The sequence below is a fragment of the Myotis myotis genome, unplaced genomic scaffold (genome assembly GCF_014108235.1).
Source record: "Myotis myotis isolate mMyoMyo1 unplaced genomic scaffold, mMyoMyo1.p scaffold_m19_p_6, whole genome shotgun sequence".
NCBI lineage: Eukaryota > Metazoa > Chordata > Mammalia > Chiroptera > Vespertilionidae > Myotis > Myotis myotis.
Genome location: NW_023416368.1, coordinates 67,322,565 through 67,346,283, shown reverse-complemented (window position 1 = coordinate 67,346,283; position 23,719 = coordinate 67,322,565). Strand labels below are relative to the sequence as shown.

General features: G+C 37.1%; 1 protein-coding gene across 2 annotated transcripts in view; it reads left to right on the top strand.

The window, feature by feature from the left end:
* SPOCK3 (SPARC (osteonectin), cwcv and kazal like domains proteoglycan 3) overlaps positions 1-23,719 on the top strand; it is a 336,682-nt gene that overhangs the window by 178,940 nt on the left and 134,023 nt on the right. For both annotated transcript variants that reach the window (XM_036315567.1, XM_036315566.1), the window contains one exon: positions 6,462-6,576. In XM_036315567.1, coding sequence (XP_036171460.1) covers positions 6,462-6,576 — 115 coding nt within the window. The remainder of the gene's footprint in view (positions 1-6,461; positions 6,577-23,719) is intronic.

Here is a 23,719-nt window from a genome sequence, read left to right as displayed (position 1 = left end):
AATGACTCATTTGCAGGGGTTTGGTGGTAAAGTCCTAGTCAGGTGTAAATCATTGAAAATGGTGAGGAATTAGAATGTTACAGATTTGGTGTTATGTATTCTAAGGTCCTGATACTCTTCAGAAGGAGGATAAACTACTTATTATATAATTACTTTCATTCATCTATGCCACCTGTGCATGTAAACATTTAAAGGAAATCACTAAAAGAGATTTTGTAACTTCCAAACTAGCAGAAAGGAAAAGAGTACTAAATAAAATGCAATTAATAGACTATGAGGTAGGAAAGAGGAGAGAAAAACAAAGAAAGAAAAGAAACTTGCAAAATAAAAAGCACAAAATAAAGTGATAGAAAAGTGTCCAAATATATTTTTTAAAAATCACAGTAGACGAAACTGAAATAGGGATAGATTTGATTTATAAGTCTATCGAAGGGTTCTTGAGGGCTTCACATAAAATAGAAAAGGTAAGAATTAAAAACAAAGGAACTGGGGGGAGAATTGACAGGCAAGTTCTAATAAAAAGAAAATCAGTTACATCAATATTAATATCAGAAAAAATCCACAAAAGGTGGAAATGAGGAGCTGGAAGTTAATTCAGTTGATTCTGGTGGTGTTGCTTCAGAATACCTATTCAAACAGACCAGTGCTTGATTCCCTCAAAATCATCTTCCTTTTCTGCTCTGTAGTCATCATTGTTCCCATGCCAGTCTTCATGATTAATTTCCTTACAATGGATTCTTATCCTTTCTGTTGCTGACATTTAGTTTCCCCATCTTGATCATATATTCTTCAGAGCCTCTCAAAATTCTTGTGTGTGATCATTCTACCACACAAACCCAATTACACCACTTACCAGTTTAAAACCATTCAATGACATGGTATTAACTTGAGATAAAACTCTTTAAGTAAAGAGTTTTCCATCAGTGTTTTATCACAAAAGTTGATGGCACAGAGCATGTTATTTCAGTAATCCTGAAATCTGTCATTCCAGGAATAGGGCATCCTTTTTATACTTTTACTAGAGGCCCAGCACACGAAATCGGGAGCAGGTAGGGCCCCTAAGCCTAGCCTGCGATTAGGGCCATCTTCCGCCTTCTCACCAGTCTCCAGTCCCACCCCACTGCCTCCACCCACCCCGGTTCCCTGTTCACCGTCTGTCTATGATTGCAGCCTGCGGGCCAGGGGGAGGGATCAAGAGGTCTGCCATTTTGCCCACTTGCCAGTTCCCAGTCCTGCCTCACTGCCACCCACTCTGGTTCCCTGTTTGCTATCCGGCGATCAAAGCCTGCGGGCTGGGGGTGGTCAATGCACCTCATAGCTACTGGCCATGCGGTCATTCTAGTTGTGACACCGTTATGGTCGCTGGGCTTTTATTATATAGGTTGCCTTTCATAATGTTTCCTTATACCAGAGTTTTCTTTCATTGTGTTCACTGTTTATGTTTCAAAACCTACTTAAGCTTTCACTCATTATCCCCCACTCACCATTATATGATCCTTTCATGTGTGTGTGTATGTGTATGTCTATTTAGTTAAATGTGTACACACACATACATAATTTCTACTTAATGTATTCTAATTGCCTATTTATACATCTCTCTTTGAATAAAACAAGTCAGTGGAGGGAAGTGTCTGTTTCATGTAGGATATTTGGTGCCAAAAATTGTATGCTAAAATTGGATAATTCACTATGAAACCAGAATGTGAATTTGGAGATCATCTAGTCCAAATTCCTTATTTTATAGATGAAACTAATAGGCTACATAGAGATTATTAGCATGTACTACATTGGTCTTTGAAAAATCTGTGTCAATATTAGGAAGGTTAAGTTTCTATTATATTAGTCAAGTATCTAATAAATCCTTTCTCTGGCATTGGCCGAGCTAAGGTAACTGGTTCATCATTAACTCCATTAAAATTTACCTACAACATGATTTAAGACTGCTTTAGCCTAGAATCATTAGGATTTAATGATTCTTCTAAAATCTAGGCTTCCTGTGGAAAAACACTGTTAAAATTTATGAGTTTGTACAGATTAGGAGTTTCCATCTTTCCTGTTAAAGCTTACTTCAGTTCTTGTTTCTAACAATAATACCTATTTTTGCAACTTAGTGATGCCACTTTTTGCCTTTTCTTCAAGTCCACCTGCACTAAATATGAATACTAATGAAGGTTCCTCTGCTCCAGTGAGAATTCAACACTTTTCACTGTCCATGTTTATTTTCGTGACCTGCCATCTACATTGTGTCCTTACTTTTCAGTTCCTTAACATTGGGACTTCTCTTCCAGAATTAGATATTTTCTTAGTGACATATAGGTATGTCATCCACATTCACATTCATCTCATATTGCTCACCTGCTGACTCAGGCACTTCCACCATTAGCAGCTAGATATGGCTGGGCACTTCCTGTCTTACTGTGATCTGCAGTAAGTGAAGAATTCTGTATGAGATAACAAGTATTCTGGTGAAAGAATGAGGGAAAGCCTATATCACAAATGTACTACAAAGGTTAAATTATAAGGCAATTGTTTGAAATTATAAGGCAATTGTTTGAAATTTTCTAAAACAAAACAAACAAACAAGCAACAACAACAACAGAACAGTATCAGGTCCCCAAGTAGTTCACATCAATCAGAAAGATGTTGAAATATATGGATAAAGACAAGAAGATGGCCAAATGAATTTAAATACAATAGCAGAACTCATTCTAGGGATAGTTTTACTGGATGCTTGAAACAAAGTTAAATTCAATAATACAGAGTAGAATGGGAGCTGTTAATTTGAAAAAGATGGAAAGAGGAGGATAGTAACAGAGGGTGAGGATGAATTTATGTCAGGCTCTTTAAGATACAGAATTTATTCTAATCCATGGGCTTCAGCCAAGAGAAAGATGCTTCTGTTATTGTTGTGACTTCAAGAATAAAATCTTAGGCATCTGTATTTACAGTGTGTGATGTTTTATAGCTTTTAAGCTGCCAACAATGTGAGTTCTACTGAAAAATACAGATGGTTAAAACCACATGCACAGAAAGTGATCTTTTCCTTATTGCAGATCCTGTGTTTGATTCTTCTGGTTTACTTTTACTCTATTTTCCATCTCCTGACAAGTACTGCTACTGCTCTGTGTTATCATTTATGGTGAATTTTATGCAAAATTTCATTAAATTAATTTTCATGTGATATCTTTGTTCTGATGGTATCCTCTTTATATACCAATTTTTGAGATCTGTTTTCTCTTAAATGGATATAGTATAAGAGAAGTTATGGAACTTTTGTAAATTATTTAATGTAGTATGTATAGATAAAGAAAACTGGGAGAAATAACTAAAAATAACTGTTAATATTTTGCACTCAAGAGTAATTAGATTAGGTTAACCACGATAGTTTTATATGTACTGTAGTGTCTTATCTGAAAATAAAAACTTATTTTTCTGAGTAATATATCCTAGTTAACTATACTGATGATGAGTGTATGACATGAATATAAGGTATAGTGGTAGGTGCAATGACATTGTTTAATTGTTAGGCAGAATTGTATAATTTTAATCATATTAAATGTTATGTAATAATTAAAAATTAAAATAGACTAAGAAGTAGAAATAGCTCAAAACACTTTAATGCACTCTAAGTTATTGATTTTTATTATTTTGTATAGCTCTAAGATACAATAGTTCTATGAGACAGTTTTTAAATTAGTGACAGTTGAAGCTGTGATAGTATGAGAGCATTTTAGCAATTTGTATTTGCATAGTGAACAAAGTATTTTCAATATTTTATGGAGAATAAAATGACTAATGTAGCTTATCTTAATTGTTAGAATTACTGAGAATTTAAAAGAATCTATAATTGATATAATAATTATTTGTAAAAACAAGTTAGGAAATTGAAATATTTGTGTTCCAAATAGATGTATTTAATACATTGACTATTTTTTACTATATATATATATATATATATATATATAATTTAACATTTTAAACAATATGTTCATATTCTTTATTTTTATATCTCATGCTTATGTGGAATCTCAAATAAGAATTTTTGCAGAAGTATATACTTTGTATTTTCACAGAAATAATATATATTTATATTAGTCTATATGTGTGTTTTATTGAATTCATTGGTCATCAAAGTATATTCACTGTACTTAGTGTAGTGCTTAAGTGTGCTTTTCAAAGCTAAATTTGATTTGTACCTTGCATGTTAGTTCTGATTTACCCCAGGTTTAAGATCTAAAGAAGATTGGCTAAAATCCACATTTCATGTCCAGTGAAAGCCCAGAGCTCCCACAAATCCTTCCAGTGCACATTTTTCTAGTCACCCCAGCTACATTTTTCTATGTGTTCTAGAACTTTCTTTTTAGTTTGCCATCTTTCATGTTTTTTTTTCCTCTCAATTTGGACATGTACCCAAACTAGATGCTCAGTGTCATTTTCTTATTTGTGCCAACCCCCTCTCTGACTTTCCGCCCCCCCCCCCCCAAAATAATATGACAACAAAATATCACTAACCATCACCCATAGTGATTATCAATAGCAGCATTTATATATATATATATATATATATATATATATATATATATACACACACACACACACACACACACACACACATATATATATATATAATATGCAAAATGTCTCCTCAGGAGTTTGACCTGGAAACCAGTTCAATCGCTCGCTATGACGTGCACTGACCATCAGGGGGCAGTGCGGAATGAAGGAAGGCCCTGGCCCGCAGCCAGAGGGCCCCTATCAGCCCTGATCACTGGCCAGGTCTAGGGGCCCTACCCATGTACAAATTTCATGCACCAGGCCTCTAGTTATTTATAATAACCTAAAGGAGTAAACAGTTAAAATTCCCATCAATTAGTAAATGACTAAACAAAGTGTGGCATATTTTACAATGGAATGATGTTGTTCAGCAACATAAAAGAATAGAAGTAGTGATGCGTGCTACAACATGGTTAGACCTTGAAAGAAAACATTGTTCCAAATAAAGGAAGGCAGTCACAGGAGGTCACATTTTGTATGATTCCATTTATATGAAATGTGAAGAATAGGCAAATCTATAGAGACAGAAATTAGATTATTGAGTCCCTAGTATTGGTTATTGAGAGGGATTTGGGGGAAATGGGATGATAACTACAGGGTATGGGTATTTTTTGAGGTATAAAAATGTTCTAAATTGATTATGATAATAGTCACAACTGTGAATATACTAAAAACCAATGAATTTTGAACATTACAAGAATGATTTGTATAGCACATGAATTATTTCTCAATAAGACTATTATTTAAAATATCGCACAGTCTTTGTGTTGGCAACTACCAAGACAGAGGTTTTGTCTGGATAAATGTCAGACACAAACAATTGAAAAAATGCAACGTCTCAGTTCTTACTATGAGACACACAGCCAGCACCCTAAGTATAGCTGTAGACTTTTCTGGACATCCAAAATCCCATTAATGCCCAATAATATCTCCTTGGGTCTAATCCATTTTCTCTACCCACCTGAATCTAGATAAGAGAAGTATATATACACTGAGTGGCCAGATTATTATGACCACCTGATGTTTGTAGGCAAATTAGCTATGATTTCTTACTGAAGTTGCTAGAGGGTCAGATCATTATAAATGTCTGAATAGCACAACATACCTAAGTATCGTTGCTGATCAAGTTCATCCTATCATGTTGATGGCGTATCTCAATGGAGATGGCTTCTTCCAATAAGACTATGTGCCATGCCATGATGCTCGTATTGTGCAGGAGTGGTTTCAAGAACATGAGGGAGATTTTACCTTGCTTAGGTGGCCCCCACAATCACCAGATCTCAATCCAATTGAGCATTTGTGGGACAAAGTTAAAAGAGCCATCAGGCAGCTGGTTCCACAACCATCAAATCTCACAGAACTGGACAGTGCTATTCATCAGGCATGGTGTCAGATTCCTTGCATCACCTTTCAACATCTCGTGGAATCAATGCCAAGAATAATCACCGCAGTATTGAAGGCAAAAGGTGGCCCAGCATACTGATGGGTGGTCATAATAATCTGGCCGGTCATAATAATTTGGCCACTCAGTGTAATTCTCAACTGACAGAAGTGTTACAGTAGCATACCCCAACTTTATTTCTCCACCTTTACTGCTTAGGAGGCAGTAGCAACTAGAAGAAGTTTTGGTGTTAACATTCCTGTTTGATTACACATTGATCATAGGAGTATATGCATTTAACTTCTGAGTAGAGTGGATGAGACTACAGTGCAAGTATTCACTCTGAGTTATGTGGGTATAAGCAGAAGTATTGCTTAATAGAAGAGGAATATGAAGACAATTTATAGCTAAATGCTATTTAAATTCCTGGATCAAATTGTGTTTGATGGGATTAGAGCCCCCCATTTTGCACAAGCTCAATTTAATAATTTCTGTACAAATTTCTCCACCCACCCCCTCTCTCTAGCTTTAGATCCAGCTAAAGATCCATGCTTAAAGATGAAATGTAGTCGCCATAAAGTATGCATTGCTCAAGATTCTCAGACCGCAGTCTGCATTAGTCACCGGAGGCTTACACACAGGTAAACATTGTTAAATTAAATGCCACTGATTGAATGGTACTCCTTATACCATGAATAACTGCAGAGTGTAAATATTTGGCAATGTATGCTAAGCGTTCATCCAGAGTTTTATTGAAAGAGCTTCCGAACCTTGGTTAATGCAATTTTGATTCACTTGGGTGAAACATTATCAGTCAGATTTACTAGGGATTATGGAGTTTAGGCATATATTATAAATAAAGAGGATTTTGTGAAGATTGGATTAAAGTAGTATATTTACCTGCTTATGCTTTTTCAAGTTTAAGGAACAAGTACAGTTTTTGTACCCTCTAAATATTGTTTCTTATGCCCACTAAAACATTCTATTTAAAGACAAGTTAAATGGAAAAAAAGGATTGATGTTTATTTTAAAAAAAATTAAAAGTCACAAAATAAAGATACGACCTGGAACATTTATTTATGGAAGCACTCATACTGGTGGAGTCCTTGTAGTCTATTCCTTGAAGGCTGACACAGAATTGTAAGAGGAGAAGAAAGGGTTTTAAACATCTTTTATAATGATCACCACTGCTCCTGTAAGACAGACTCTATTTGGAGAAGAATCAGTAGTTTAGAAATAGCCTGTGAAGTCTGCGGCTGAGTTTAAGGATTGGCACTTGCCACAACCAAAAGTGAAGTCATCGGATAACTGACTGAAGCAAGCAGGTGTACGCATTCCCTTTATCACTTTGAAAGGAATTCTGCTCGGGCCAGGAGGCTCAGTGGGTTGGAGCATCACCCTGATGCACCAGGGTTGCAGATGTGATCCCTGGTTGGGGTGTGGAAGAGGACTTCATGAGAGTTGCTCTTTTCTCGGATAGTGGGACTAATTCGTGTTGTGCTTTTCATCGAATGAGCATGATGGGGCTTTCTCTGTCTGGGTATGTTGAGAGACTAATCGGATTTTAGTTTTAGTGCACTTACATCTAAATCCTATTATTCATATACACCAACAGACAGAGAGTAAGAACATTGGAGAATAAATATAAGTAGCATATCTAGAAAAGAGCAAATATTTGTTTCTTTGTTGTTCCTTATTAATCTAAGGCACATATAGGTAAAACCCTTTATTATATGCTGAAAAGATTGTAAGTCTTTGTTCCATAATTTCAAATCTATATTGGCAGATTTCAAATACCAAGATAGGCTAATGCAACCAAGACAGAGGGCTTGGGAATGAGTTCACCTGGAACAAAGAATCATGTCATGGCATATCAATAATGTACCTTCAGTTGAGAGGGAGAGGGAGTGAGAGAGGGCAGTTTGGGCATATAAAGTGTAAAAGGCCTCCTAGAAATAGCACTTTTATAAAGTCAACACACTGTGAGAAGGCCCAGAAGGGTGAATCAGAGTTCTCAGTAATATATCCCCACTCAGTCATGACCTTTTTGTTGGTTTTGCAAAGGGATAACCAAAACTTTGGGCCAGAATTGTATTTTTCTATTTATTTCCTTGGGGTTCCAAAAAGGTTCTGAATGTCTTGGAAGCTCTATTAATTAATCACCAAACATTTAAAATATCAGTATGTGAAATGATGTATGGGGGAATGGGTGGCCAGTGGGTTTTTACTTGAAAAATCAATAGGAGGATGGTGTTGAAATGAATTCTGTATAATTCCTCACCTAAGTTGCAGAGACATGGTCAGTGATTTCATATAAAATCAAACACTGCTTTATCACAAGTTTGAGACTCAGGGACAGGTTTCCGTCTACCCACAGTTAACACCTTTGAATAGGCTCATCCGCCATTTCACCCCTGGCCTCCTGAATCCAAGTCAAAGAGCAAATGAAGACCTCACAGTTAGCATCACCCCTGGGACAGAGGGACACTCTCCTTTCTATAACTGCTGAACACCGAAGCCAGGAGAGGTTAATGTTCCTGACTCCAGATCACAAAGCTAGGAATGGCCAGAGCATTGATTCCTCTCTATATTTACTAACATCAAAGTCCATGCTTTTTACAACTGTGCCATCTCACTGCTTCTCTTATTTTTAAACAAAGACTAGGGACAAAAGGAAACTTTCTTCACAAGTTAAAGACCCTCAGAAACCAATAAAATGTTATCTTAGTATAAGCATCCTAAGTAGAGAGCCACTGCCACCTTCCCCTTAGATCAGTGTTTGGCAAACTCATTAGTCAACAGAGCCAAATATCAACAGTACAAGGATTGAAATTTCTTTTGAGAGCAAAATTTTTTAAACTTAAACTATATAGGTAGGTACATTGTTATTAACTTAATTAGGGTATTCCTAAGGCTTAGGAAGAGCCACACTCAAGGGGCCAAATAGCCGCATGTGGCTTGCGAGCGGCAGTTTGCGGACCACGGCCTTAGATGCACAGGTGGGCTGGGACCCTAGCAGAGAGAGTTATGCTTTACTAGTAAAGTAGGAGGACTTCAAAGATTTTATGGGAACAGAATTTAGTCCTGTTCTAATTCTGATAGACACTATTTTAAAACATAGACCTAATATACATTAAATTCAATAAATAAATAACTATTTTCCAAAGAATTGATATTAAGATTAATATTTGATATGCTTTATTTGCTTTGAGGATGTGAGTACCTAAGTGAATGTTTCTACAACACTTAGGAAGAGAGAGTATTGCCAAGCGGTTTGATCAATGAAGGCAGCTATTAGAAATTATGTAGATCTTAAATTTGGGGGTTTGTGTGTATTATGGGGATGGGGTACAGAAAGCAGAAAAAGGGCTTACTTAATAAATGTTGGGTATTGACATAGTTCAGATTAGAAATTCTACTTTTTTCATCTAAAGGAACAGCTTTTTTTTCTTTCTTCCTTGATCTCATAAAAGCTGAAAGAAGTGGAAGTAGCTATTTGCCTTTGCAGGGGCAATCCTGTTTTCCAATGAGGTCTTCCTAAGCCCACCCCTGACTCCTCCTACCTGGATTTCACACCCATTTCTTCATTACCTTAGAGCCCTGAACTTCCCATCTGGTAACCCTCCCTTCATGGGTCATAAATGAATTGTATAATATCAATCTTCTTTAATTATCTGGAAATTTTATGAAGGTGGGGGTCTATGTCTTATTCACACCTTATACTTAGAACTTGACAGGTGACTAGTATATGTTTTCTTTGAAGAGTGTATTAAAATAGCTATTTGTATTACATTAAAAATGAGTAATTTGATCAATTGAACTGGTCAATATAGATAACGTAAGTCTAAAAATTATTTTCTGTGTGCTTTGTGCTTATTTGTTGAAGATGGTCTGAGAAGGGCATGAGTCAATCCACAAATACTAAAATGCACTCATCTAATGAGCCAATCATAAATTACTGCCATAAAAAAATGGAAAAGGGGGATAGGAAAATATGAGGGAGAGGTGAGTCCATAACAACTGGTGAAGAAACTGGTATACCCTTGCCTTAGATTTGTAAATAAGTGAAATATTTGCTAAATATATCCTTACTTCATATATTAAATAACAATACTGTCATGCCCTGCTTCATGATTGGAATACATTCTGTCAGGGAGTGCACTTATACAAACTTAGAAGGTACAGCCTCCTATTATAGTGAATGTGCTATGGTTTTATGAGACTGACAGCACAGTAAGTAGGTTTGTCTATGCCAGCAACACCACAAAGGAGTCAGTGATTGCGGTGTAAACCCTGGCAGTTGCCCTTTCTTTTTGTAATGCAAGGGCCTGATTTAAGATTTGATTGTTGAGGCATTCACTTCAGAAAGGCATCCGTTTCAAAGATAGCACCCACTTCAGGGAAGGCTCTCTGCAATAAACACATGGCCAGCCACATGCCTACATTGAGAGCCAGGCCTCACATGCCCACTGAGGCTTCTTTGTCTCAGATCTTGGTTGATTTTGACAAATGGACAGCCAGGCTACTTTTCTTTTTCTCTTTCTGCACTTTAAATTCCCACTCTTATGTTTTAAATTAACCAGTAAAGAGTGATCCCTAGAACCCTAGTCCCCCACCCCCATCCCCAGTAAAAGCAGAACCTCAGGCCTGTGTTCCCATGGTTATCACTGAAGGGCATCTTGCAATCCCAATAAGAACCGAAAGAATCAGTTCAGTTCTAAGATTGGTTCGGAAAGGAGAATGTCTGTGGGAAGGTCACAGGGACCCAGTTGACTGTATCTGGGCATTTCTAACTGATAGCATTAATATGGGCAGACCGAGACTGCAAAAAACCGTAATGTATTGCACTAGGACATTAGGTTGACTATGAGGTGACTAGGTGAGCAGAACTTTTTAGCTCCATTATAATCTTAAGGGACCACCATTGTGTATGAGGCATATTATTGATTGAAATCTCATTATAAGGTTCATGACTGTACTTGTCTGAAATCAAAGAAATAGCCTTATTAGGAGTCTCACTGTGTGTTTTACACTAGCTTTGACCACAATAGCCACTAGAGAAGATTGGGTCAACTATCCAAACATGTCATCTTCAAGGTCATAAATTTAGATATTTGTCTCTTGCTGTTTTGTGTGGGTTTTTTTTTTTTTTCCCCTGTGAATAATTGGCCTCAAATAAGGATGATACCCATGTCTTTGTGTTGGATTTTTGTCACCATTATCATCACCAGTTAAAACTAAATAGTTTTATGAACAATGAAAAATACCTTAAATACAACACATTTTCCACAATGGTAACATAACTAATTATATGGTGTAATGTAATATATATATATATATATATATATATATATATATATATATAATGGCTTGCCAGGCTTTGAAAATGACCCATTTTTTTTTCTTCCAATTTTATTTTGTATTGGTTTCAGGTGTACAGTTTTAGACAACCATGTACTTTGCAAAGCATTCCCCTCGATATTTCTAGTACCCCAACTGGCACTCTGTATAGTCATTGCAATATTACTGAGCATATTTCCTATGCTTTACTTACATCCCCATGACCATTTTCTAACTACCAATTTGTATTTCTCACTCCCTTCACTTTTTTCACCCAGCCTGTCAATCCCACTCCTCTCTGGCAGCCACCGATTCATTTGTTGTGTCTGTGAGTCTGTTTCAATTTTGTTTGTTCATTTATAATTGTTGTTTAGATTCCATATAAGTGAAATTATATGGTATTTGTCTGTCTCAGATTGCCTTACTTCACTGAGTATAATACCGCTAGGTCCGTCTATGCTGTCGCAAATAGTGAGATTTCATTATTTTTTTTATGGCCCAGTAGTATTCTGTTATATATATATTACCACAGCATTTTTATCTACTCATCTATTGATGGATACTTGGCTTGCTTCTATAGCGTGGCTATTGTAGATAATGCTGCAATAAACATAGGGTTGCATACATTTGTTCAAATTAGTATTTTGGGTTTCTTAAATAAATCCCCAGAAGTGGAATCGTTGGGTCATAAAACATCCATTTTTTAATATTTTAAGGAACCTCCATACTGCTTTCCTAATGACTGCACCAATCTATATACCCACCAACAATGCACCAGGGTTCCCTTTTCTCCACATGCATGCCAACACTTGTCATTTATTGATGATAGCCATTCTAACAGATGTGAGGTGATAGATATCTCATTGTGGTTTTAATTTGCATTTGTCTGATGATCAATGATGTTGAGCATTTTTTCATATGTATATTGGCCTTCTGTATGTCCTCTTTGGAGAAGTGTCTATTTAGGTATGACCCACTTTTTTATTGTTATCTTGGGGAAATTTTAATAGATGCTTATATAGCTGAGTGATTTTTGATTCATTGTTTTTGTGAATTGTGAGCATGATGCCCCATGTTTTAAGCTCCCTTTGCTGTCCATGCAGCTGCAGATAATTAACACTATTTCTAGATCAGTGTTTTGAGCCCCAATCAATGCCGCTGATAGTAAAAAATGGTTTAGAATAATAAGATAGATTAAGGTTGAAGATGTTGTTGTAGGACAAAACTAGTCATGTTGATTCTGTTCCATTTACACTAGAGGGTGACAAAAAAATCAATAAAGGAATGCTTTTGGCTTCCCAAGGAGGCTTATCTAAAAGGATAATAGAACTAATTTAAAATGCTATTCATCAAAATTTATGTCAAAAGGTGAGTGCTACTACTCCTCTATTTGAACTATGCACTTTTGAATCCATACTTTTTTATTGAATATGTATTTTTATTGAATTTTAGAGAGGAAGGGAGAGGGAGAGCTAGAAACATCAATGAAAGAAAAACATCAATTGGTTGCCTCCTGCATGTCTCCTACTGGGGATGGAGCCTGCAGCCTGGGCATGTGCCCTGATTCGAATCGGAGACCTCTCGGTGCATGGGACAAATGCTCATCCAACTGAGCCACACCAGCCAGGGCTAGAATCCATAATTTTAATGACCATATTCAAAAGAAGTTTAGGACTTCTTTATATAGTAATTAAATGAATGACTATAGTATTTATAGTTCCACTGCTACAATGTTGAAATATTTTTATTATGGGAAGATTTAATCATATGAACTGAGTTGTAGAGTCCCAAATATGTTTGTTTAACTGAATTGAACTTATAACTACTTTAAAATAATGTTCCTTATGCTTATCTAAGATTTCATCTCTATGTTATATGAATGCAGTAAAGTTGCCCATAGGGAGAATGAATCCCACCATTTATTGTACATTTAATATGTGTAAAGCTCTACTAAGTGCCTTAAATTGATTTTGTTTTTACAACCCTAATGCTTTGTACTAAAGATTAGTATGTTCATTTTATAAAAAGAAATACTGAAGCTCAGAAATGTTGGGTATTCTGTCAGAGATTTATTATATAGAAAGATAATAGGTAGATAGATAGGGCAGATTTAAGATGTAAAATAATGTCTATCATTTTATATGTAAATTCTTTTTATAACTATAAATGAATTTTAATCATGTTTTTAAGTACATAGCTCTCCATAACTCTTTTGGTAAGGCTATAGAGGGTTTGGAACACTCTTTTAAATACTATTTTTAAAAGAACAAGCTGAGACAATAGAGCAATATTTAACAGAAAGTACAGAGAATTTCCCACATAACCTCTGTACCAGCATTTGCATACCTTCCTCCATTATCAACACCCCAACCAGAGTGGTAATTTTAATATAGTTGTAAGCCTACTTTCACAGGTCATTATCACCGAAAGTCCATCATTTAATTGCTTTTTAATATTAATTGCATTAAAAAAATGGGTCATAGTATTTTTGATAATGAATTAGTATAACATTGATTCCCCTTTTTAAACACAGATAATAGCTAAACTTTATAGTGTTTCATTTATGTCTGGGTCTCTTTAAAAGTTTTGTATATGTTTATTTGTGTGTATATGTGCATGTGTACATACATTTGCATATATAAAACATACCCATGCACATGTATATATATATATTTATATGTATAAGTAATTTAATCTGACAACAATGATATGAGAAAAAGTGAGTTACATTTATTGCACACATTTACGATAATAAAAGTTGAGACACAGAATTTGCATGATTTGCTCAGGTGGTAGACTTGGACATTGAGCCTGATCATAGAGATTCCTTTTGATTATAATGCATTAATGTCTTTTTAAAAAAATATTTTTATTGATTTTTAGAGAGAGAGGAAGGGAGAAGGGAAGAGAGAGATAAATGTCCATGTGAGAGTAAAACATCGATTGGCTGCCTCTTCCACACTTCCTATCAGAGATCAAACCCACAACCCCGGCATGTGCTCTGACTGTGAATTGAACTGGCAAGTGCACAGGAAGATGCCCAATCAAATGAGCCACACCAGCCTGGGCTATGTATTCATGACTTTTGAAACATATTAACACTTATAAAGCAACTACACTAATAAAAGGGAAATATGGAAATTAATTGTCACTCCACTACACCCACAAGCCACACCCACCAGACAATCAGGAGCGAGTATGCAAATTAACCCTACTAAGATGGTGGCGGCCATGGAGCTGGAGTGAGCAGGAGGCTTGGGTTGCCCCTAGCAATGGAGAAAACCAAGCTTCCTGCCTGCCCTGGCCGGCCCTGGTCTCCACTCAAGGCTACAAAGTTTCAATTATATAAGATAAATAAATCCCAGATTACTGCTTCCAGCCTGGCCTCTGCTCAAGGAGGTGCTGAAAAAAAAAAAAAAAAAGGAGAGGCTGGAAGCTTGGGTTGCCAGGGGCCGTGGCCAGCCTGAAAATGGCCATCAGCTCCTCACCCAGGCTGGCCAGGCACCCCTGCGGGACACCCCCACACCCTGAAAACGGCCTTCAGCCCCTCACCCAGGCTGGCCAGGCACCCCGGTGGGGTCCCCATCCTAAGGGGGTGTGACCAGCCTGAAAACGGCCCTCAGCCCCTCACCCAGGCTGGCCAGGCACCCCAGTGGGACCCCTACCCTGATCCAGGACACCCTTCAGGGCAAACCAGCCGTCCCCCACCCGTGTACCAGGCCTCTATCCTATATAATATTAGGGTAATATGCAAATTGATCCTAACAGCAGAACGACTGGGAATGACTGGTCACTATGACACACACTGACCACCAGGGGGCAGACACTCAATGCAGGAGCTGCCCCCTGGTGGTCAGTGCGCTCCCACAGGGAGCTGACGTCTGCCAGCACAGTGGTGGTGGCAGGAGCCCCTCCTAACTCCTCAGCAGCGCTAAGGATGTCCGACTGCAGCTTAGGCCTGCTCCCCACTGGCAAGTGGACATCCCCCAAGGGCTCCCGGGCTGCCAGAGGGATGTCTGACTGCCAGCTTAGGCCCAATCCCCTGGATAGCGGGCCTAAGCCAGCAGTTGGACATCCCCCGAGGAGTCCCAGACTGCGAGAGGTCACAGGCTAGGCTGAGGGACCCCCCCCCCCCGAGTGCAAAAATTTTTGTGCACCGGGCCTCTAGTGTTATATAAATGAGACATTCTTCTAAGTATTTTAGAGGTAACTTTATTTTCAACAATCTTATATTCCTTTATAATAACCTGGATAAACATTGCCTAAGGTACTGTTTCTCAGCATATTTTAACCTAGTCTTTTTTGCTGAACATGTAATTCTTAGGTTTTTATTCTATTCTGCTATCACTCTCAAGAGTGTATAATCCTTAGCTACTTCAGACTTGCTCTTAAGGAAAAAGTTGAATTTATTAGAATGTACATCTAGATCGGTCAATATTGATTTGGCCAAGTTTTATTTTAGGTGTTCCACTTACACAAAAAATACATGTTTCTCAACTATGAAAATAAGACAACCATTGGCTTTGTTTTTTAAGTGCATAGCACAGGTCATTAATGTGGCATCATTCCCACTCCTGTTGAAAATCATGGACCTGTTGATTAAAGTCCAATATCTTTGGCATAGCCTCTTGTAAGCTGGCCCATGTGGCTTCACAGCCTGGTCTGCAGCTTTCCCCTGTGGCACATTGCAGCCTTATTGCGGCAGGGAACTCATTGTGTGGGGTGAATGCAGACTCGGGAGCCAGACTGCCTGTTTTCACAGTGTAGTCCCACTCTCCTTAGCTGTGTGATCTTGGGCATGTCACTTCAACTCTCTGTGCTTCTGCTTCTTCCTCTGTTAAGTAGGGATGTTTTTTCAAAAGGTATTTTCTGATGATGTTGTTTTAAGGGTTAATGAGTTAATAACAAAAACAATTAGAGCAGTATCTGATCCATAGTAGGTACAGTGTAAGGGTTAGCTAGTACTCTTCTTCTTTAAAGATGTTGTATTTTTTATAATCATAGATTTTTGTTGTGTTTGAGTATTTTTCCTAGTGAAATGTTCTGCCCACTTCTTTTCTTGTTCTTCTGGCAAATGTTCCATGTCTGAAGAGGCTTTTAGCATAATGGTTAATGGTGAGTAATTTGATACTAGTCTAGCTGGCTTTAAAATCTGTCTCCATTTCTTGGTATCAAAATGGCTTTGAGCATATTAAACTCCCCAGCACTCAGTTTTCTTGTTTGTATGGTAGAGATGATAATTATACGATCTGTCTCCCTCTGTTTTTATAAGAATTAAAGACATAATTTGTGTAAAACACTTTGCACAATGTAAGCACTCAATAAACATCAATTATTGAGACATCTCTATTCAGCTTTCTCCGAGCCCAAGGTAGAATTAAATTCTCCTTCACCATTATGCCCATAGCACATCAGCAACACTTTTATCGACCTGTATTATAGCTACGTATATATTTAGTAGCTACAGGTTGATTTGCTGAGTTGCAGTTGATACAATATTTGTAAAATGTACTGGTTGACTCCTGTCATGGTTATAGCAGATGGAATTCAAGGTTATATTTAAAGTAAAAGGAATAATGTGATTTTGACAGTTTAGAATGGAGAGAAAGGGGACAATGTGTCGTATGTGTAGGGGGAAAAAGTGAGAGACAGCCACTTAATGAAAAATAGCAAGGCAGTAGGCATATATTTGTTCCTCTCAAGGTTGTTAGATTGCTGTCCTTTGGACAAATGTGTTGTCTTTAATGATTTTCTAGTTTATATCTTTTACCACAGCCCATATTCCCCATGCCCCCAGAAAAGGGCCTACAGACCAAGAAGTTCAAAATATATGAGAGGGGTTCTTGAGGGCTGAATTCCTCCTTGAATACTGTCATTGATGATTGTCTGTAGATAAGGCCCCGTCGTGTCCTCTCAGATAGCTCTGATTTCCCCAGTGTTCCTAAAGACTAATAGGCTCCTTCCTCTGAGCATGGAACCAACGTGTATTTGGAGGAAGGAAATGCTGGGTTGAGTGGAGGTCTTCTCCAGTTCTGCTTGCCATACATATTAGCTTTGAAGTTTGTCTACGAAATGTTCATTAATGGACTTTTGTGTACACTTCTATATTTCCTGAAACCTGTCAGCTGTGAGAACAGGGTTGAATGATGACCGTCCACAGAAGGGAGCAAGATGAGCAGTCAACTACAAGAAGCCTGTGTGATAATGACACAGGGCCTACATGGAACCCAGCTGATAGCCTTCTCTGAATAATAAACATAAGGAATTCATTTCCTCCTAAGCCATTTTCTTGCTTCATACTATTTCTTTACAAGGAAAAGAGTAAGAATTAGAAAAAAGTACAACAAAGGAAGCTTCAAATATTGCTTGGTGAAGTTGTTTCCAAATAGACAAAAGAATAGTAGAAGTCTTTGAAGAGAGGAAAAAGTGGATAAATATCCATACTTTTATCATATGTTTCAGCAGTCCCATTCCTTGTTATTTACCCAATGGAGTTGAAAAAAAAAATGAATGTACAAAATCAAACCTGCACAGAGATGTTTATAGCAACTTTATCCATAATTGCCAAAACTTGGAAGTAATGAAGATATCCTTCCATAGGTGAATTAATAAACGGTGGTACACTGACAATGGAACATTATACAGCACTAAAAACAAATGAGCTATCAAGACATGAAGGGATATTTTTTTAAATATTTTTTTTTATTGATTTTGGAGAGGAAGGGAGAGGGAGATAGAAACATCAGTGATGAGAATCATTGATCGGCTGCCTCCTGCATGCCCCCTACTAGGGACCAAGCCCACAGCCCGGGCATGTGCCCATGACCAGAATCGAACAGGGGACCTTTTATTCAGCAGGCCAATGCTCTTATCCACTGAGCCAAGCCAGCTAGGACAACATGAAGGAATCTTAAATGCATATTATTTAGTTAAATCAGTCAAAAAGAGGTTATATAGTTTATGATTCCAACTATGTAACATTCTGGAAAAGTTAAAATTATGGAGACAGTAGAAAGGCCAGTGGTTGCCAGGCATTGGGTGTGTGGGGAGGATAATTAAGTGGCACACAGAGGATTTTGAGGGCATTGAAACTATTTTGTGTGTTGCCATATGATGGATACATGTCATTATATATTTGTCTAAACCCATAGAACTTACAGTACCAAGAGGGAACCATATGTAAACCATAGGCTTTTGGTGATTAGGATGTGTAAATGTAGGTTCATCAAAAATAGCAAGTGGCCCTGGCTAGGTGGCTCAGTTGGAGAGTCCCCTGGTGCACCAAAATGTTGTGGATTTGATTCCCAGTCAGGGCACATACCTAGGTTGCATGTTCAATCCTTGGTTTGATGCACATAGGGGAGGCAGTTGATCAATGTCTCTCTCTCTCTCTCTCTCTCTCTCTCTCTCTCTCTCTCTCTCTCTCTCTCTGATTAAAAACATATCAGGTGAGGATTTTTGTTTAAAGGTAACAAACGTACCATTGTGAAGGGAGATGTTGAACATGGAGGAGGCTTTGAATGTTTGGGGGCCGGGAGAATGTGGCAAATCTACATACTATCCCCTCAATTTTTCTGTGAATTTTAAACTACTCTGAAAAAAATAAAGTTTTAATTTTTAAAAATTGGTATAGATAAAGTCTTATAATCTCTCTTCAGTTTCAACAATAAGTGTGCATGTGTGTGTGTGTGTGTGTGTGTGTGTGTGTGTCTTAAATAATGGATGGACTGTATAACTAGTGGTGGTGGTTTACTACCAGTCATTTGATTCAAGCTGTAGCATGTAACATGATGAAACATGAAAAAATATATAGTGGCAAAAATGTAGTGGCAAATTAAAGAAATTTGATTGTACCAAAAACATATTTTGGAGCTGCAGGGTGTGTGTGTGTGTGTGTGTGTGTGTGTGATGTTGTTTTTTAGATAAGAAGATGGTTTTAATAAAATATCCCAATATTGGGAAAGATATGCTAGATATTTAAACTGTAACAAAATGTGCATAATTTTTTTAATTCTAACTACTATTTAGATCTATTATTTTTTGAAGCAGTTGGTGTTTGATAGGCAGGTGCTATGAGGTGCTAATTACTGTTTTATATCTTTTTGGTAATCACCATATCAAATGAGTATTTCTCATTCTAAATACTTCCCTCTCCAGCTAATCAATTTTATTTCTTAGTATTTTAGATAATTTGTATTATTATTCTTAATATTGTGATTTTTCAATGATCAATCCTGCTATTATTGCATTTCATTGTAATCAAGACATTTTAAATTTTAAACCCAAACTTTCTATTACTGAGTTTTTACTAAAGAATCCGACATCTTGGATAAATTACAGCTAAACCTCCTGCTAGCCAAATGTTGGCAGATAGACAATAGTATTTCTGCATAATGGACTTCAGGGTTGGAGCATATTAATTTTTTAGCTTTGTAGAAAGCCTTCATTCTGTAGCTGATTGATGTAGCTAAATAATTAGGATACTTAGAGTCATGTGCTGCTATATTTAAGTGAATTATCTTTCTTTTCTTTGGCCTGCTTTTATTTAGTTCCTCTAGATTTAAAATATATATATGCTTTAAATACTTTAATACTTTAATGTTGGGCCTATTTAGTGTCAAAATATGAAACTCAATGCTTCTTATTTAATTCTCTATTCACATTATGATTTTGAAATGTAATTTATATTCGTTAATAATCATCTAAGTGCAGAGACAGCTGGCCATACAACCAATCCACCACAGAGATTTGTTGCTGGCAAGTGTCTGCTGGTCAGGAACTAGTTTTCAGCATCCCTTCAGGTCAGCCCTTGCTTTGTGAGATCATGTGACTAGATCTTGTGTGTCCAACCAGAGTCAGTTCAGAGACCAGATGCTAAAGAAATGGCATGACTGTCTCCTCACTACCTACCCATGAGCTATTAGCACATAATTCTAAAGTGAAGGGCATAGTGGACCCACAAGATACAAGGAACTTCATTACTTTAATTACCATGTGAAAGGTCATCCAAGGAACAGTCTCATCTGACTTTTATATGAAAGAAAAATAAGCTTGATATATTAAAATTTACACTCAGTAATGTTTGAGAATGGCTTTAATGGTAGAAAATCATGGAAGTATGTGATGGAGTTATAGTGATTTATCTCATCAAATTTTACATTAGTTAAAAACAACAGGATAGTAGATAAGTGGTTTAAAGAGCTTATCTAGTAGGGACCTCATCTGGATGTGGCATGTTCCTTTTCTGTCACACACGCATCATATCTTCTGTATGAACAGAAGATAACTGTATAAAAAATGAGAAAAAAGACTTTTTTTAAGCAAGTAAACATGGTAAAAACTTGACTTTGAAGTGTTTTGCTTCCCAGCATTTTACTTTGGCATTGAACCAGTGGGATCAATAGGAATAATAGTTTTATAAATTTGGAGAATTTGGAAGAATTAACTTTGAAGTGAGCCCTACCAGGGGCTGTACCTAGGGACTGGGCCTGCCCTCTGCCACCTGGGAGCAGGCCTAAGCCAGCAGGTCGTTATCTCCCGAGGGGTCCCAGACTGCGAGAGGGCACAGGCCGGGCTGAGGGACCCCCCCTCCCCTCCGAGTGCACAAATTTTTGTGCACTGGGCCTCTAGTTTACCTATAATATGGTCATAGTTCTAAGAATGGCATTAGTTAATAAAGGAGACATCCATTTTTCTTTTATGGAGGCTAACATCTAATATGCTTTTTTTTAAAATTAAAGAATAGGTATGTAAATACACTATTCAATCACTATGTGATCAAGATGGAATTGACATGCTACCTTAATTGATAGAGCTGTCACACCTCTTAAGGCTATGATATCAAGGCATGAACATGGAGGATTAAATAGAGATTATCAGGTAAAGTCGAGGAAGAAGAGTGAGGCAGAGGAGGCAGAGGAAACAGCATGTGTGAAGGCCCTGAATAAGGAGAGAATATGAGGAGGGGAGGACAAATGAACTGAAGAGTGTGGCCTAGACTAGGATAGGTGTTGTAGATGGAGAGAAGTGGATCATCAGTGATATACCCTGAAAGTAGAAACAACAAGGCCCACTGATTAATTTCACATGGAGAACCAAGGAGAGGTAAAATCTACATTGATTTTGAACTAATTGTATTAATCACATTGGCAAATTTTAAGAATCAGATAAGCCTGGAAGCGAGAAAGAAGAATAAATCTAGAATTCCATTTTAAACATGTTAAGTTTTAAAAGGCCAGCAATATTTCCGGTATATGAAATTTGTGGAAATGGATGAAGAAGAGACTGAAGACAAAGAAGAGAACAAATCCCTGGAAAATTCCAGTGCTTAGAGGAAGAGCCTGCAAAGGAAACTGAGAAGGAGCAACTCATGAAGTAGGAGAAAATCAAGAGTCCATGGTGAAGCCAAAGCCAAGAGAGAAATTTTAACATGGAGGAAAATGTTGACTGTGTCCATTCTGCAGAGAGGTTGACTGAGATATTTATAGGAAAATATTGAATTTTGATAGTTTGGGGTTGCAATTCATAGTAGAACAGTTAGGGGAGTCAAGGAAAATAGGGAAATAGAAGACATGTTCTAGGAGAAAATGATGGGAGTCTTATTATAAATAACAAGATTTTTTTTTAGTACTGTTTTAATTTGTTTTACTTTAAGGTTTGAGCTAATTGCCAGAGAGCTTTTGGTACTGCTTAGCATTCAGTGAAGCCAGGAGAGTTTTGTGGTGCAGGAGAAACAGAATCAGTCTTTGAGAGAGTGAGACATGAGAGGTCCTATCTACATGTGGATGTGTGGAAAGTATCCTCAGTCTTATCAGAAACAAAAAAGAAAATGTGTGCAGATGCATGTAAATCTGTAGACGTTAAATTGTTAAAGGTTTATTTCTTAACACCTATTTTCTAAAGGCAGTGTCAGCAGGCCCTTATAGTTCGTTGCACAAGTATGTATTTTTTTTATATATATATATTTTATTGATTTTTTACAGAGAGGAAGGGAGAGGGATAAAGAGTTAGAAACATCGATGAGAGAGAAACATCGATCAGCTGCCTCCTGCACACCCTCTACTGGGGATGTGCCCGCAACCAAGGTACATGCCCTTGACCGGAATCGAACCTGGGACCCTTGAGTCCGTAGGCCGATGCTCTATCCACTGACCCAAACTGGTCAGGGCCAAGTACATATTTTTAAAAATGGAATTATTATGAGGTTTCTTGTTGTTATTTGAATAAGGATGGATTCACATGTTTTCAGATTTAAAATATACTAAATTAAATACAGGGAAATGTCTCCCTCACAATTTGTCCCATCCTACCTAGTACTGTTTTTCCTGGATCAAATGATGTTTTCAGTGTATTTTAAGTATTTACAGAAATATTTTATTCACATATAAACGGATACATTTTATTAATTTTCTTTTCCCCTTTAATTTCCCATTATCTTCTCTGCATGAGTTTACCTAATAAGATGTTTTGAGATCACTCCTACTAAGCAGAGATTTCTTCTTCTCTCTCTTTTTGCAGCTATGTTATATACTATTTTAAATTGATTATATATGTGATAATTTATATACGGTATATTACTTTGAACTCAGTGCATGTTGCATGGACAGCAAATGTTATTCGTTTTCCTTTCCCCTGTATTTTATACATATCATGAGACGCTAACCCAAAACCAGAGGCAGGACATAGATTTATCTGTTTTGTTTATACAGCTTTGACCTTAATGTTTTGTTCTAATAACTGATTTCATGTGCTAATCTCAACAATAAGTCTTTCCCATTTCTCTTAACCTTATTCCTATTTGACTCATGTGGGCATGCTTTGGTTGCTTTGAATTTTTTCTTTATTTGGCCTGCACTCTGCTTGTCTTTTCCCAATGCTGTCTTTGGCAGGACCCCTGGATTGAGGTAGGTGCCAGAGATTCTTACTGCTAACATGTAATTAAAAAAAGAAAAGAAAGTGCAAATGAGAAATAAGACTTTTGGAGCGTAAGGGCTCACCTATCTTAACTTGAGAAATTTCTGCTTCTAATATTACACATGTGATTCTTGGTCCAGCGTTAGTGAAAGCATTCTTACTATATACTTGATAGTAGACTGACTCAAAAACCCTGGATCAATATATGCTTCCTCTGTAATGGAAAACTTGTCTTTTGTTTCAAGAGTCAATGGAGACTTAAGCAGATTTGTAGCAATAACTTTGAATCATGGCTAGATTCGAGTCAAAAGCTTATGTTGCTAATAGGAATCTAAAATCTTTGTGTGTATGCATTTGTAGTTTTGCCAAGAGAGAGAAAATTGATGTAATGCTATTCAGATCTGTTTTACATCCTTCTTCTTCAGAGAAGAAAGCTTTGGCAGCTTTCCCAACTAATGGAAAATTTCCAAAGGTTAAAAAAAAGAAAAGTGACTATCAGATTCTGGCTTCACTATCAATGAACAATCACTT